Raw genomic sequence first — 18046 nt, 5'->3', positions numbered from 1 at the left:
GGATTTGGTGGGCGAGCCAAAAGCAAACAACCATATGCATCCAACATTTAGGGGTAGGGGCTGTAGCTCCACGATAGACTTTGTTTTTATATCCCCCTTACTAGAAGATCAATTTAGGGAAGCAGAAGTTATTGCATCACATTATGGAGACCATAATCCCATTAAAATACAGTTGAATTCCACCGCTAGACCAGTCTTTCAGATAGAATGCGGGGCTACAAACCTGACGCCATCAACTGACAATCTGAGACTGCACTGGAAGGCGGTCGATAGCTGCAAAGTGTTTAGGGAATTGGTTAAGGAAAACATGCATCTTATTGACTCTTGCCTCTTACTGCAATCCCCACACACAGTGATAATTCAGGACTTTACTAATCTATGCCAAGTGATTAAAAACCTTCTACCAAAACCCATAACCCAAAAAGAAAGCACCCCCAGATGGTTTAACCATGAATGTATGTTGGCAAATAGGAATTTACGTAGGGCATTATTAGCTATTCCAAGGTGCGCAAAGGATGTTCAACAGGCCAGAAAGGAGTGTAACAGGGGGTTGCAGGCAAAAAGAAGGGCCTCCTGACTGAACGCTGGGAAACCCTCTCTGTGGCGGCCAGTCAAAAAAAAGGTAATATCTTTTGGGCAGCAGTAAGGGGCCTTCGATCTATGGGCCGCTTATCAACCCCGATCAGCTGTAACATCTCTAGTGATGCCTGGGTCAAACATTTTTCAGCAATATATGACACACCACCATCAGGGGCAGAAAGTTTTGTTCCCGGAAGGTTGGTTCCCATAGAGATAAGTATATTATAAGTAAAAGAAGCCATCAAACAAAGTCTTGGGAATAAAGTCCCGGGGCCAGAAGGGCTCCCAATTGATTTAATCAAGTGGGTCCCTGATTTCTGGGCCCCATTGCTACTGAATGTTTTTATTAGCCTTACTCTCGCAAACATACCAGTGACATGGGCCAAGAGTATAATAGTACCGATCTTTAAGAAAGGAGATAGGTCCCAGCCGTGTAACTACAGACCTATATCCCTAATAGACAATACCCTAGAAATTCTAGGGCGAGTTCTGTATAACAAAATCCTAACCTGGACAGAAGAAAATGATATTCTAGAACCATGCCAGTTGGGCTTCCCGAGCAAGGTGGGAACAGTTTAACAATACCTCAACTTTAATTTGGTTGTTGGGAAATAAACCATTGCACGGAGGTCCCCGATTTACATGGCATTCATGGATTTGTCGACAGCCTTTGACCTCGTAAATAGGTCAAAGCTGTGGACAATCCTCTTGGCAGGAGGGCTGGAAGAGCCGTTGGTACACATTTTAGTGTATCTCTTTAAAGATCTCCAGGCTCAAGTGAGGATTGGTATGGGAGGCGAGGTTTCAGGGGCAATTGATGTATGCAGGGGGGTCAGACAGGGTTGTGTTCTGGCCCCCCTACTTTTTATTATCTATATCAATGGGCTGAACAGCTTTTTGAAAACAGCTACCCAGGATGTCCCAAAAATTACTGGGCACCCTATCCCTGTGCTTTTATACGCAGATGAAGCTGTCCTCATAGGCCGCACCCCAAATTCCCTGCGTATCTTGGTCCATAATTTTAATAAGTACATGAATGGGTTAGACTTAGGGGTCAATTTTAAGAAATCATTTTTAATGTGTAGTGGACCAGGAAAGCAAGAAATAGGCACCATTACAGTAGACAGTCAAAAATTGACCAGTATACGATCATTTGTCTATCTGGGTTTGGTCTTTGCGGCGAACGGCTCCTGGAGTGAGCATTTAGCTCACTCCAGGAGCAAGTTCTCAAAGGCCATTAATTCAATCCTGAGTTTGCCTTGCCCTAAAGCCACCGGTGATATTTTAGCAGTTCAGAAAATTTATAAACTTCAGTGTATCCCAGTGGCCACATATGGTGCCGAGATTTGGGGCCTAGCGAAAAGTATAGGTATCCACCAGGAAGAAAACAGGTTCTGTAGGAAACTGTTGGGTATCCCAATATCGACCCCACAATATATATGCCACAAGGAACTTAACATCAATTTTATATCTGATTTTGTCCGAGCACGACCGGCACTTTTCTGGCTGTCGGTGTGGAAGAACCCGGCCACTTCTTTGACCCAACAGATTGTTACTGATTGTTTAAAGTGTGACAAAGGGCTGGAAATTCCATGGCTAAGAGGCGTGCAACAAAGTTTGCGCAGCATCAATAGAGAGCACATTTTCTTAGATCCCAGCTTAGCTGAAGCAGTCCCAAAAAAGGAACTGCGGGATGCCTTTTATTTTTTATATAACAAGGAGCGAAATGTTTTAGAATCTGGGAAAATACTTGTGCATAACTATAGTTCAAGTTCAAGTTCCAAAATTTGTATAGCGCACTACTCACCCAGAGGGTCTCAAGGGCTTGAGGGAGGGTGGTGATTTACTTATCGAATATCCAGGTTTTTAGTTGCTTTCTGAAAGAGAGGTGGTTCTGAGTGAGGCGGAGGTGGGCGGGGAGAGAATTCCAGGTTTTAGCCGCCAAGTAGGAGAAGGATCTTCCCTCTTGGTGGATCTGTGGATGCGCGGAATAGTGGCGAGGGCTTGATTGGATGATCGTAGTTGGCGGGAGGGGGTGTAGAAAGATAGGCGCGTGTTGAGGCATTCCGGTCCCAGGTCGTGGAGGGCTTTGTGTGCGTGGGTGAGGAGACGGAACGTTATTCTCTTGTTGACAGGGAGCAAATGGAGGTCTTTCAGGTGGTCGGAGATGTGGGCTTGCCGAGGGATGTTTAAAATGAGTCTGGCAGAGGCGTTTTGGATGCGTTGGAGTTTTTTCTGTAGTTTGGCTGTGGTTCCGGCATAAAGGGTGTTGCCGTAATCCAATCGGCTTGTGACCAGTGCGTGGGTGACTGTCTTTCTTGTTTCGGTGGGGATCCAACGGAAGATCTTTTTGAGCATTCGTAGGATGTTGAAGCAGGATGATGAGACGGCGCTGACTTGTCTGGTCATCGAGAGTGAGGAGTCCAGGATGAAGCCCAGGTTACGTGCGTGGTCTGTAGGTGTGGGTGCGGTTCCGAGGGCCGGTGGCCACCATGAGTCGTCCCAGGCAGAGGAGGAAGATCCTAAGATGAGGACTTCTGTTTTGTCCGAGTTTAGTTTTAGACGACTGTTCTTCATCCATTCGGCTACTTCTTTCATTCCTGCGTGTAAGTTGGTTTTGGCGATGTTTGGGTCTTTGGTGTGGGAGAGGATCAGCTGGGTGTCGTCTGCGTAGGAGATGATGTTGAGGTTGTGTTGGCGCGCGATGGATGCGAGGGGACTCATGTATACGTTGAAGAGGGTGGGGCTGAGTGATGATCCTTGTGGGACGCCGCAAATTAATTCGGTGGCCTCTGATTTGAAAGGGGGGAGGCGGACTCTCTGGGTTCTTCCGGTGAGGAACGATGTGATCCAGTCCAATGCCTTTCCTTGTACACCGATGTTGCTGAGGCGTTGTATGAGGGTGCTATGACAGACTGTGTCGAAGGCTGCGGAGAGGTCAAGTAAGATGAGAGCAACTGTTTTTCCGTTGTCCAGTAGTGTTCGGATGTCGTCTGTAGCTGCGATGAGGGCGGTCTCGGTGCTGTGTTTGGCTCGGAAGCCTGATTGAGAAGAGTCGAGGGATTTGTTGGATTCGAGGAGTTTGGCATATTTCCAGTTTTCCGGGAAGGTAGCAGTGTTGAGGGAGCAGTTGATGACGTCTCGGAGATGGGGTGCGATGATGGAGTCTGCTTTGTTGAAGATGTGGTGGGGGCAAGGGTCGGTAGGCGATCCTGAGTGGATGGAATTCATCAGATGGATGGTGTCTTCAGTGGTGATTGGGATCCAGGCGCAAAGGTTGTTAGAGGGAGGGGAGTTTTGGTTCGGGGGTGGGTGGAGTGGGTTGGTCTTCGGACTGGTTTTGAAAGCTGTTATGTATTTCAGCGATTTTGTTGTGGAAGAATGATGATAGAGAGTCGCAGAGGTCTTGGGAGGGGGTGATGTCGTTAGTGCCTGCGGAGGGGCTAGTGAATTCTTTGACAATGTTGAAAAGTTCCTTGCTGTTTTGGGCATTGTTGTCAAGTCGATCCTTAAATGCTGATTTCTTGGTGGATCGGATGAGTTGGTGGTGTTTGCGGGTGGCGTTCTTGAGGGAGGTCAGGTTGTCGGTGGTAGGGTTTTTTCTCCAGGTTTTCTCGAGAGTCCGATAGAGCTTCTTGGATTTCTTAAGGTCATCGTTGAAATAGGGGGCTTTTTTGTTGCCTTGCTTGATTAGGTGGTTTTTCAAGGGTGCTAGTTCGTCTGTGCTGTGGGTGATCCATTGTGTGAGGTTGGTGGCTGCTTGGTTAGGATCCGATGAATTGGTAGGGGGGTTTTGTTGAAGCGATGAGAAGAGCTGGTCGGTGGTGATTTTGTTCCAGTTTCTTCGGGGAATTGGTTTTGGAGGGTTATGGGTCGAGGATTTTTTGTAGTGGAAGTGAACGCAGCTGTGGTCCGTCCAATGGAGGGCTGTGGTGTGTTCGAAGGAGATGTACTTGCTGGAGGTGAAGATAGGGTCAAGCGTGTGTCCGGCCGAGTGGGTGGGGGTGTCAACGAGTTGTTTGAGTCCGAGATTGGCTAGGTTGTCCAGGAGGGTGGTGGTGTTGTTGTCGTTTTTCTTGTCCAGGTGGAAGTTGAGGTCTCCCTGTAGAATGTAGTTCTCGGATGGGAGGGCATGTGGGCTGATGAAGTCGGCGATGTCTTCACTGAATTGTGAGCGTGGTCCTGGGGGTCTGTAGATAAGGGTGCCTCTGAGTGTGGTTTTGGGGTCGGTGTGAATCTGGAAGTGAAGGTGTTCGGCGGTAGTGAGGTTGTCGTCGGAGCTGGTTGTGATGCGGATGGTGTTCTTATGGACGATGGCGATGCCTCCTCCTGATTGGTTGATGCGGTCCTTTCGGATGATCTTGTAGGTGTCCGAGATGGCTATGGCGATGTCGGGGGCTGATGAGGCGTTCATCCATGTTTCTGTAAGGAAGGCGACGTCCTGCGATGTAGTGTCGAGTAGGTTCCAGAGTTCGATGGAGTGTCTGTGGACTGAGCGGGTGTTGACTATATGTTGGAACTATATGCTTATTGAACAACACTGTTACCCGCTGCATATATATCTTACCTTACCAATGAGCCGATGGGAGAGGAGTTTATTATGTCAACTAAGAGCCGGTACGATTAGATTTGCACTTTGTTTTCCTCTTGGTCACCACCCAAATCTCAATCAAACGCCATGCTCTTGTGATGGGAGGAGTGATCAATCAATTATGCACTTTTTATTTTTCTGTAAGTACTATCTTAAATATTCCAAGTGGCTTTTAAATCCTTATTTTAAAAAGAGACGACCTATTAGTTTGGATGAGGCCTATCCGTGTATAATAACCCTAAATGATGAAGATCTGATTTTTCGCACATGCACTTTTCTTAGAATTGCAATTAGAGCACGTAGGTCCATGTTGGATTTTTGAGCCTTTTTTGCTACAACTGAGAACATGTTTTAATGGTCTCATGTAAAACCTTTTATCGTGTTATTGTAAACAGGACGGAATATTTTGTAATTTTTGGTATTTTGAATTTTATTTATGTATGGATCGATTGTGTATTATTATGAATTTGTGCTTTTATGGGTACCAATTTAGAAAAGGGGGTGGTGATGAACAGAGTGTCTGAATTAAGCAGACCACTCTTACCCAGTCCAAAGATCAGGGCTTGATCCATCACCGTTATTTATCTCACTGCCCCATCCCAGCTCAGAACCTGGCTATGTGCAAATCAGTCTGTCCCTGGCCCAGTGCATCATGGGAACAGGGCAGACTAAACTACCAAGCCAATTCTTCACCAGAAAGGAGACAAGCTACTGGCTTGCTTGAATCCTGATGGAGCAGTGAGAAAGCGGCTTGCTTGAATCCTGATGGAGCAGTGAGAGGTATCCGAATAAAGTCAATGAACTGAACTGAACTGAGTGTGTGAGTCAGTCTGTGAGTAAGTGCATGAGTGTCTGATTGGGTCTGTGAGTGTGTGCTTTAGTCTCTGAGTTGGTGTGTGAGTGGAAGAGTGAGTCTCTGAGTGGATCTGTGAGTGCTGTGTGGGCCTGTGAGTGGGTGCATGAGTGGGTCTGTGAGTGGGTGTACATTTCTGAGTGGGTCTGTGAGTGGGTGCGTGAGTCTCTGAATGGGTTTGTGAGTGACTGTATGGGTCTATGAGTAGATGCATGAATGTCTGAGTGGGTGCTTGAGTGTCTGAGTGAGTGTCTGAGTGTATCTGTAAGTGGGTGTGTGGGTGTATCAGTGTCTGAGTGGGCCTGTCACTAGGTGTGTGACTGCCAGAGTGTGTGAGTGGATATCTAAATTTTTGTATGGGTGTGTCTGTAGCTGCGTGAGTGACTCAGACACAAAGGAACCGCATGTGCCCTGTTATCTAACAAGAGTACACAATTTTGCACAAAATACCTACCCAGGTAGAGTACTTTCGACTGGTTAATTACTAAGTGCTACCTCCTTGTGTAAATGTCCGGTACATATGCTGCACTACAGCTGCGTAATGGAGCATGAGGAAATGTCTCTAGTGACCCTGTGGGCGTTTTGGCATTGTGATTGTTCCTAGTGCTTCATTATCCAGATATATGTGATAACATCAATCCTCCTATAGAGAAGACAACAAGACTACAAAGAGGTAAATCTTCACCAAACAAGAGTCTTTCTTCTTAACTATAGGTAGTAAGTGCTTCTTTGTTTGGTGGAGATGTTGTCATATTCCCCAGCATCAAGACCTCCTGACAAAAATCGGTGGGAAATGGGCTGGGGGCGATTGTTAAGCTGTGCATCATCCTGCCTAAAGGCAGGAAGACCTTTGCATACTACTAAGGTGGGCGGGCCAAATGGGCAAAGCTTCCAAGTGATTTGCACATTTACATACTCATAGTAATTTAAAGGAAAAACCATGGACTCTACTCTCACCAGGACTGGACAACAAAGAACCTACTCATCACAGTCACATACAGATTGCGCTCCAATAGATCAACAATGCAGTCACCTCCACAAAGGATTTCATATTATTTTTCAATATGGAATAGCCGAGAAAACACGCTTGCTTTTCCTTTGCCATACCCAGGAGTTAGAATGATTTATCCTTTGCAGAAGTGGAGCTTTAATGAAGGCATCTGCTTTGTTTATATTTGTAAGTGCCTCACATTGAGGTTTAATTTCTGTGAAATGAGCTTTAGGGCCAAAACAGTCCTGCAAAAACTTAATGGGGGAAGGAGGCTGCACAGCCCCCCTCCCCTGGCCAATTTCGGCGATTGGGACCCTGTCCCCCAGGGCCCAATGGGGAAGTGGGACTGCATGACCCCTCTCCCTAGCACGTTTTCGGCCCCGGGGACCCCATTTCCTAGGGCCCAGCCATGTCTCCTGGGTCCCCTGGAGTAAACCCAGGGCACCCAGTGTGCAGGAAGAGGACCAAGGAAGGAGCCTCAAGGCCCCTGTGGTCCTAGCTGGCTCTATGGCTCCTGTGGGAGAGGACATTGCTGTTGCACACAGGGAGCTGCTGGAACTGCAGATCCCTGCATGCGAGAGCAATAGTTTACTCCCTTTTGCTGCCGGCATGTCTGCAGGCAGGGAAAGAGATGAAAACTCCTCTTCTGGCAAGCAGGAGTGGTTTGACAACTCCCGCTTGCTGGAATCAGAGCGTTTGCTTTTGCTTGGCAAGAGCTGTCAAAGTTCCCGCCAAGCAAAAGCAAACCGATATGTCCCGGGGGTGGGCACCCCGGGCCTTGGCAGGAGCCAGCCCTGGGGGGCGGTGGTCCCTAGGGCCATATATGGGTTCAGGAGGGGGCCGTGCCGATCCCTTCCTTTGTTTTTCACGAGCCAGCTCTGTAAAAGTAGTGTTCTCCGACACCGTATATGGTCCCGTAGGGAGGCTGAGAGTCCTCCTTGCTTTTTTTCAAAAGCAATTGGCCCCAGGGAGGTTTTTGTCCCCAGGGCCGGGGGTTCGCCTGGACCCTCTTCATTTTGATTTATTGAGCCTTGGAAGGTGGTGGTCTCCGAGGAGGAAGTCCCTGGGCACCCCTCCTTTTTTAAAAAATACAGCCCCGGGGAGATGGTGGTCTCCAGCGCCTGGGGGGGGAGGGGTCCACGCGGTCCCCCCAATATGTTTATGTAGCCTCGGGAAGGTGGTGGTACCCGGGGCATAAAAAGGCCGTGGGAGGGGCCCCACATTTATTTATTTATTTGGACATTTTTAAAGCGCCTGGTGACGCCAGAAGGCGTGTCCCCGCGCTATGATAAGTGAGCAGTTGCCATCCCCCCCTCCCCCAGGAGCTACCTGCTAAAAAGGTAAGTTTTTAATTTTTTCCTAAACATGCAGCCCCTCCTGTTTTTTTTATAAACACTGACATGTCCCCTAAACCTGGCCTATCTGGGGGCTTGATTAAACACAAGCCCAGGTCCACTCGCTTGTTTTTGTTTTTTAAATTGCTGCAAATTCATGCATTTTCACAATTTTGAAGCAACATTTTTTTAAATGCTTTTTCTACTGGTAGGGTCCCTCTGGGACCCCATGACCAAGGTTAGGGGGTTGGGGTATTCCTACACTGCCCCATTTCTTTCACAATTTTTTGGAGGACTCGGATGAAGCAGAGTGGCAATGTTGTCATTGAGTAATAAAGTTTTGCAGAATTGATTTTCTAGACTGGTTTTCCTGTGAGCTGCCACATTGGGTTTTTAATAAATCAATATGTTTTACTATTCATGAATAGAGATGTGAAATTTGAGAGTGCCGAGGTAAAGTTGTTCTGTTTAGCCTAGCATGGGAGTTCGGCTGAATTTCTGTGTAGTGACATCCGTGGTAGGAGGGGTGTCTTTCTGTTACCTTGAGGGGCACCAACACTGGTAATCTTCTACAGAAAACTATAAATACATATGTTGCTTGGAATTGATATGCTACCGTATATGCCACCACTACCTCTTGTATATATTGTAACATATATTTATGTATATGTAATATTGAAGGGAGCCATGTATTTGTTTGATAGGGTGTACCCTAAGTCATATCTTGCCAGCCTCTGCTAATTATTGAGGGAATAAATACCTTGTTCCAAGACATCTGAAGTTCTGTCCACTGCTTCAGAGCTTTTATACCGCTTATCAGAGATTGTGGAGGTCTGCCAATGTTTGATTGAATTTATAAAATGTGCCACAGTGTTTTTGAGACTGGCAGTACTTAAAGGATGTACACAATGTACTGGATCTTGTGGGAGATACTTGTGGGAGTGTAACCTGTGTTAAGTGTGTTAATGTCTGTCAGTGGTCATGGATTGCATACCTTGTATTTGTTTTTCTAGAGTTTTGTCCGACAGATCATTGCATGTGTAAGATTGTAGGTAATTCATTGCTTAATAATAACAAAACATTATAAAGTATTTTCAAACAGCGCATAATACTGCTGTTTTTCTTTTTGTAGGATCAGTAAGTAACGTTTTGACATTACTCAATTTCATGGTACTCCGTTATCAAACTTGGAAGGGCAAATGGCTGAGACAGCCTTAATGCAATTCAAGCTAGAGACCCAGAGATCGCATTCACAGGGCCAAAGCTTGTGGATGTCTTCCTGTGCTGGTGGCATGTATACTCGGTCAGACATGCATCTGTCTGTAAATGCTTATGGTAGCACATACAATGTGCCAGGGTTTTGTGCCCACGCCATTGGTTGAGGGGGGTATACAGGCCTTTTCCAGAGTTTGAATGTGCATACAGGTATTTAGGCTTTGCCTGTGTTTGAATTCTTTTGTCAGTGATTTGACCTTCAGACTAGTGAGACCAAGGAAGATATATTTCCAAGTTTAGTGACAGGGAGTGCTCTTCTCCGGGCCAAGTCCCAAGGGGTTACTGTATATGGCCTGAGAAAGATGAGACTGCTATATTTTTTGGGATTTGAAGCCAGCCCTTTTTTGGATTAGTGAACATATGATTTCAATTGGTTGGCAATTGGAATCCGGGAGGTGGGAGGTAGGATTGCTCTGGAGAGATACATTAATGATCTTGCAAAGGAAATGTGAAATCCTGATCTGATCCGCCCCCTCTGAGCCACCTCTTCAATTCTTGAATTTAGCAAGTAACTGAAGAACTGGCTCTTCACCTAGCCCCGACCATGGCTTGGCCCATCAGCGCCTGCTTCTGCACCAGGATGCCCTCTTGGTTTACTTTTACGCTATAACACATACCATAACCAATAACAGTATCATGTTTTTTTAATCTTTTTCAGGAAATTGCCACTGCCTTGGAATGTGGGAAGAATATTGTTCCTGTGACTGACCATTTTGAGTGGCCGGATCCGCTGAGTCTCCCAGAAGACATGAGGGCCGTTCTAAAGTTCAATGGCATTAAGTGTGTATCCTGTGAAATTTTTAAAGTGCATGCTATGTGTACACTATTGACTTCTGATAGGTCAGGATTGGGAATCATTCACATACAGAGAGTGGCAGGGTGGTGAGGAGAACTTATTAATGATTCGGGGTTTCACTGACAAAACGGAGTGGGATTCATGATAGAAGGTAAATGAGAAGGGATGTATTAAATTCTGGTGGGAGTAGTATATAGGAAATAAAGGGTGTGTGGAGCAGAAGGGGTCAAAGGCCTGCAGCTGTGGCAGGAAATTGTCTGCAAGTTTTGGGATTTACTGTATTGCACGTTTGCTGTTCTGTTCACTGAAGGTTGAGACTTAGAAGGGTATTTTTTGAAGGTTGAGACCATATCCATAGAACCTGTGGGAGGAAGTTCACTGTAGCAGTGAGGATACATTGGCTGATGTAAATTCTACCACTGAGCCTTTTATAATGGTTAAAATCACTGGTACCAATACAAATGACCTAATGGATAGGTCTTATGAGGTAATGTCCATGGCCCTTAGCCCTTCAAGGGGAGTCTCTGGGGAATTGTCCTTATAATTGAGCCTGTTACTCAGTTCACCCTACTGACTCAAGTGTTATTGTTTCCAAAACCCAAAAATAAATGAGTGTTCTCCTATTCGCTCATACCCCTTTCGGGTCATAGTTTCAGAACCTTTCTGTCTTTAGTTTTAGTTTACGCAGACCTGACCTGCAGTTTGTTGTGAACCTCACAGCTTTAGGAGGTGTGAGCCTTGCAAAGCCCACTGAGTGGGACTAGACTTGCTTCTTCTTCCCAGCCAAACTGATGTTGGCTTGGATTCGAGGTAGATACAACAGCAAGCACTGATCAGGGGACTGTAGGGATCATCAGTACCAGTAGCGGTGCAGCTGTGCAGGGGCGGTGGGTGACATTTGAAAATGGTGGGGCGCAATGTGATTTGCATACCGCACCGTAGCGAGCGTGCGCAGCGCGCGAGCCCAAACCCCAAAATTTTGAAAAAAAAGAAGACAAATCGTGCATTTTCAAGCAAATTTGAGAAAGCAGGAAGGTTAATAAAGCAATTGTGAAAGTGCAGTTATTACATTATTCTCTATGTTCTCGTAGTAAACTCTCCTAATTGGACTACTTAGGCTCTCGCTCTCTCCCCTCTCTATCTACGTCCCTTTTCTATCCCGTCTCCTCCTTCACTCTTCATTAAGGTCTATTTCCCTCTCTCTCAGCACGTTCTACTTCTCTCCTGCTTGCCCTTCTCTTCCCCTCTCTCTCAGCAAGTCCCTCTTCTCTCATACCTCTTCCTTCTCTCCCCACACTCTCACCCCTTCTCTCTCTCTCTCTCTCCACTTCTCATTCTCACCAGTCCCCTCTTTCACTTTTTTCTTACTCTTTTTGCCTCTCTCTCTCTTTCTCTCTTTGCACTTCCCTCTTCACTATGGCTCGTTCTTCTCACCCCCCTCTGCCTCTGCACGTCTCTTCTCTCCTGTGCCTTCCTTCTTTCTCCCACTCCTCTCTCTATCCGTTGCTGCACTTCTCATTCTTTCCGGCCTCTTCCTTCTCTCTCCCCTCTCGCTCTGCACTTCCCTCCTACCTCCTTCACCATCTCAACCCCGTTCTTTATCTCTCCCCTTCTCGCATCCTCTTCAGATTTATCCTATTGACTCTTGTACTCTAGCCAGCTTAAACATCTCATTATTGTACCACCTTTTTTTTCTTTTTATCAGTGTTTGCAGTTCCATTCTTCTCTCTGTTGACCTAAATGCATGCACGCATGCCTGTCTTCCTTCCTTTCTTTTCCTTCCTCTCTTTCTTTTTCCCCCAGGTCTGGTTAGGTGCACACACTCTTTATCTAGCTAAATTGTTCCCTCTGCATTCCCATTATCAGTCTTTCCTTGTCCTTTCTTCGTAGCTACAATTACAGTCTAGGTATGCCCCACGGCGCCCTGTGCACTGTAACTTGCTCACGCCGGCAAAAATGTGCACATGGATATGCAGCCTGATGCAAACTGGTATTGATGTGCATAGTCATATGCGCTAAACAAGCGAATTACCTACAAACGACGGGAGGTAGTCAAACCAGCATTTATCAGTTCAATGTCTTTGTTTTGTTACAAAATATTTTTTACAAAGTGGGTGCACATGAACGAGGGACCAGCCACCATAGACCCTCTGTCAGTCAAACCTCTTGGTCAAAGAAATTATAAAATATTTCTCAGCACTCCAAATCAAGCGACCACTGCAATATTACTTCACGCATACTGTGAATCAATCTCCATAATAAACGCAAAGACAGCGTTGACAACCCAAACTAGTTAGGCGGCTGCAGCTCAGAGATCTGCGCTGCCCTCCAGCTGTGTCTAATAAACCTCCCAGAGGACACGTTAGGTCTTTCCACAAACGGGATCACAGAAAGCCAAAGCTGTCCTAACAGGTGCACATAAATACAAAACTGCTCTCTAGTTTGCCACGGTGACGGTTTCTATGAACAAATCAGGGAGGGAGAAAATGGAGTAAGTAAAAAACAGACAGAAAACTGCACATTCGACGGCGGTATGTGGCATGACGTCGCCTTAAGCACATGGGTGGCTCTAATTAGGCCAGGCTGCAGTGAGTTTCTGACTGTTGGTATGTTTGGTGTTCGGAGTGTCCCTCAGGTCCCCTCCAACATGGCTAATCAGAAGTCCGCTAATTAAAATGAAACGCTGAAAAGAAACAGTCGAGCGGGTAATGAAATGCGAACCCTCAAATGCAAGGGAGACAAACAAAAAAGCAGCACATCTTGGAAGAACCTGGCAAACGAAGCACTAGCGTGAACACAGCATTTTATCGAAGTCGGAATGTATTACATTGACATGTGAAGCGAGGCATCAGCGGTTGTTTTACGGCGGTAAATGATTTGTCTAACTCAACATTTCTTTGATATATGCATGATGTAAAATAGGGGAGATCGAGTGAGCAACATGATTTACATTTCGTCATTGAGTAATTCACCTTGCCACCAACTCCCTCACACACATTTCCTGTAGAAAGTTGGCCGTGTAGTCTCTGAGTAAAATACTGGGCTGATAATAATGAGTTTCCATGGCTGAGTTTGGCGCATAGGGGAGACTTGCCCTACGATGTTGTTGGCTGTGCTCGAGCAGCTAGCTCTGTGGTTGGGTGCCAGGCGGGGAACTTTCACGTGGCGTTACCATACTGGGTCTGTATTGATTCAGCCAATCGGTTATTATTGTGACCCCATATAACGCGAACCTTACCTGATGGTGTCAGGTACTGTGATAACTGGAAAGCGTGGCCACGACGTATGGGACCGGTCTATCTATCCCCGAGTCCCGACACCTCTCGTCCTCCCTGAGATTCACTCTCTTTCGCCTCGAGGGCCGCGGCTTCCTGTTCCGAGAGAGTGAGAGTGCGCGGCATCCAATGATGGATGCCGCGAGGCTGACCAGCCAATCCTGGAGCTGCATGCAGCGCCAGGATTGGCTAGGGGGTCACTTTTGCTGCTCGCCCTGTCGCCCTTTGGAAACCCGGGCTGTGGCAGGCGAGCAAGCACCCCTGGGTCCTGTTGGGAACTTACAGTGCGCATGCTTGTGAAAGTTGAAAACTTTCCCAAGCATGCGCACTGTAAGTTACCCAGCGGCGGTCTGCTGCAGCCTGAGTGTGTGGACTGTCACTCAGGCTGCAGCAGGCCACGCCCCCTTTGCAATTCACGCAGCTGATTCCTGATTGCTAGTTTACTTTACACAATTATTGTTACATCCGGCGGCCGCGATGCGGGGCCATTGTGGCTGGTGAGGCTCCGCCCCTACGCCCCAATGAACGCACCGCTGCTGCAGCTGTGTGGCAGTTGTGCTGCTCGCTGTCAGGGGAATCTTGCTCCTCGGGATCTTCCTCTGGTCCAGATAAATCTAGAAACCCACTCCAGTTGCAATGGTGAGTGAGACGACATCTGTTGCCCTCATCTGTGAACAGTAGACTCCCTTCCTAGGCACAGTTCATTCCGGTGCAACTGCTGACTGTGGTCCTAAGTTGTTGGGAAAGTCTTACTTCTAGACACTAGCATATTTTTTGTGGGATTTCCCTTTTGAACCTAGAAAATCTTCAGAAACGCCTGTACAGCACAAGCACCAGGCACACTCGAGTCACCCAGATCTCACTCCTTATTGGGAGTGGTGCAGAAATCTTGACACCAGAGGTTTCTGCCCCATCATCATAATAAAGTTGAAAGCAGTAGTTGTGGATTCCAACAGTTTGCTCTGAGACTGATTCATGGCAGTTCTGCCGTTTTGCTTATTCCACTCAGATTGGTTCAGCCAAAGTCATTATTGCAAGGTGCTAGCAGGAAGATGTTGTATAGTTTAGAATCTCCTGTTAAGACCCAAAACCAGGATGCCAAAGAATGAGAGGCTGCCCCAGTTAACTACCTGTGAACGTTTCAGGGGTAGCCTTTCCATTGAAGGATGGGTCAGGAAAGGGCAGGGAACACTGACTAAGCGTTACATTGTCCCTCTTTCTCTTCATCTCCACACCCAAATGTCTGATTCAGTGCAAATGATGCCTGGAATGCCCTGAAGTAATCATGCAATTCACATCTGCTGTCTCTCTGTCTCTCTCTCCAAACCTCTATTCTAAGTAGGTACGTATTTAATACAAATTGAGAATGGCTTCAAGTGTGGCTATCGCCACAAGTTTCAACACACTCCACATGCATCTTCTGAAAACCCATATGTTATGTTATGTTATTTTAATTTGTAGCGTGCGTGGATACTCACGAGTGTCCTGGCGCGATGCCAAAAAGGTAGAGGGTGTCTGTTTAAGTGAAAAGAAGTTATGTTATGTTATGTTATGTTAAACCTGCTTCTATAGCGCATGGCTACCCCAGCAACGGGGCGTCCCAGCGCTTATGAACGTACCAGAGGGCAGGACAGCACAGCAACAAAGTGAGTTAGACAGAGGAAAACAGCCAAGTTTTGATCTGTTTACGAAACAGCATATGATCAGAAGTGGACCGAGCTCCCGGAGGAATAGAGTTCCAAAGCTTCGGGCTAGATACCTGAAGGAGCGGCCGCCGGCGCTGCTCCTTCGGATCTTGACTGTGTTTTCAAGTTTTTCTTGAATACTGCTGGTTCCTTAATATTACGAAGGGCAAGGGGCAGTGCATTCCAAGCTACAGCGGTCTTCCTTACAAATGAACTGCCTCCTAGCCTCTGGTATTTTAATCGGGGAACCTGAGCAAGGCAAAGGGACGTAGAGCGCAAATGTCTAGATGGCACATAAAAAGAGAACCGTTTGTGTAGATAGAGTGGGCCAAGGCCATGTAGAGCACGGTGGGCCCAAACCAATGATTTGGACTTCGCCTATTCTGCCACAGGAAGCCAGTGTAGTGAGTGCAGGTGATGCCGCACCCTGCTCTAGGCGGAGATACCCAGAAGAAGTCTGGTCGCCGCATTTTGGACCACCTGGAGCTTCTCAGCGAGTAGCCCGGAATGCTAATATAAAAAGCATCGGCATAATCTAGCCGGGACAGAATGAGTGCACAGTTGACTATTTCTCTTGCTGCCTGGGGAAGGAGAGGGAAGAACTTCCTCAGCGTCTTGAGGAAACCGAAACAATTGCCGGTCAGCTTCTTGATATGGTTTGAAAAGGAAAGGCTCTCGTCAAACCTCACCCCCAAATTCTTTGCAGGCTTCCCTACAGAGGTGTATAGAGAACACAATGTCCCAATAGGTAACAAATTGAAAGGCAGTGTAGTTATCTATGCAAGGAGCATTACATTAGAAGGAAACAAGGAGGCTCAATTGGTTAGTGCATGGCTTGTAATTCACCAGTTTGTAGAGATATTTACACATGGGAATACAGTTGAAAGCAGCACTGTACAAGAAAATTGTGACAACCCAAAGGCACTTGGTGACAAGGTGATATATACAAGTGAAAGGTGGCGACGCAAGTGAGGTGAACAGCGTGAACGGCGCAAGGTGACAAAGTTATGTACAATGGTGGCTCAATGGTTAATAAATTATAGTCCTTTGTAACACATTAGATCATCGTTATGAGCCTAACGTAATATTCCGCCAAACAATTGCGCTGTAGTGTCGACGATCGAGATCGCCAGAGAATCGGTGTATCTGGGTTGTAATGGCGTCCGTGCCGGAATGGACGAGGAGCAGCGTCTGAATGAATCTTAGCTGCTGCGGGGACCTGAATCCCACCGGGTCTGCAGTTCATTCCGCCGCAGGTCGGAACTTCATCGTGTGAATCTCTGGCAATCTCGAATTCCCGGAGATCCATACTGTTTACAAATTTTATTTTTCACTTGGATTCTACCGCGCCCTGACGCCATAGGTACATTCTGGACCAGCGTCTTTTCAAACATCAGCACTATACCAACTCGTCAACCCTGTCCTGAAGAAGATCCCAAACCATTGTGGATCGAAACGCCGTCGACACTACAGCGCAATTGTTTGGCGCAATATTACGTTTGGCTCATAACGATGATCTAATATGTTACAAAGGACTATAATTTATTAACCATTGAGCCACCATTGTACATAACTTTGTCACCTTGCGCCGTTCACGCTGTTCACCTCACTTGCGTCGCCACCTTTCACTTGTATATATATCACCTTGTCACCAAGTGCCTTTGGGTTGTCACAATTTTCTTGTACAGTGCTGCTTTCAACTGTATTCCCATGTGTAAATATCTCTACAAACTGGTGTATTACAGGCCATGCACTAACCAATTGAGCCTCCTTGTTTCCTTCTAATGTTTCCTTCTAATGTAATCCTTGCATACATAACTAAACTGCCTTTCAATTTGTTACCTGTTGGGACATTGTGTTCTCTTTATACTTTATACCCAGTCCCAGTGAGGTCTATGGGTCTTACTCCTGTTCTATATCACTACTCCCTAAAGAGGTGGGCAGGGCAAACACAGGATACCAAAAAGATTCCCAGAAGTTAGAAGGGAATTTTCCAAAGAGGAGAATCTCTGACTTCTCCTCATTACACTTTAATTGGGCAGCCGCTAGCCATTTAAAAATGGAAGAGAGGCTGGAGATGATACAGAGGGGAGGTGATGGATACTCAAACTGTTTCTATGCCGCATTGATGGTGTGTAAGGATTCAAGATTGATTGAACAGTTCATGATGTTCGCACTGATTTTTTTGTACTTATTTGTCGCCTGTATGTTCAACTACCATCAATTCCTATGTGCTATGTCATTGTCCATAGAGCCTGTTATTTTAATAAAAAGATTCCCCCCCCAAAAAAATGGAAGAGAGGCAGTGGTGAACCGAGGAGACTGACTCATCATTATCGTACCAAGTAAATAGCAGATGGGTGTCATCGGCATAGGCCATCACCTTGGGCCCCAGACTCTCGACAAGATAGACTACAGGTGTCACATAAATGTTAAAGGCAAGAGAGCTAAGGGTGGACCCCTGGGGAACTCCCTTAGTCACCGCCTGCAGAGAGGAGGTGGACGGAGGAATCCAGATCTGTTGGGCCCGACCTTCTAAGAACGATCTAAGAGAATTACAGGCAGTACCTGACACACGGATCCTGGTGAGTTGCGAAAGAAGAAGAGAATGTGGGACTGCGTCGAACGCCACCGAGAGGTCAAGCAGAATTAATGCTGCCCTCCCGG

General features: G+C 46.6%; 1 protein-coding gene across 1 annotated transcript in view; it reads left to right on the top strand.

The window, feature by feature from the left end:
* Window positions 1–18046, top strand: part of LOC147730367 (NAD(+) hydrolase SARM1-like) — a 200787-nt gene that overhangs the window by 169156 nt on the left and 13585 nt on the right. The window contains exon 8 of the mRNA XM_086955172.1: window positions 10282–10403. Coding sequence (XP_086811298.1) covers window positions 10282–10403 — 122 coding nt within the window. The remainder of the gene's footprint in view (window positions 1–10281; window positions 10404–18046) is intronic.

The sequence above is a fragment of the Lissotriton vulgaris genome, chromosome 2_1 (assembly GCF_964263255.1).
Source record: "Lissotriton vulgaris chromosome 2_1, aLisVul1.2, whole genome shotgun sequence".
NCBI lineage: Eukaryota > Metazoa > Chordata > Amphibia > Caudata > Salamandridae > Lissotriton > Lissotriton vulgaris.
The sequence above is the reverse complement of the archived record's forward strand: the minus strand, read 5'-3'. Positions and strand labels throughout refer to the sequence as shown.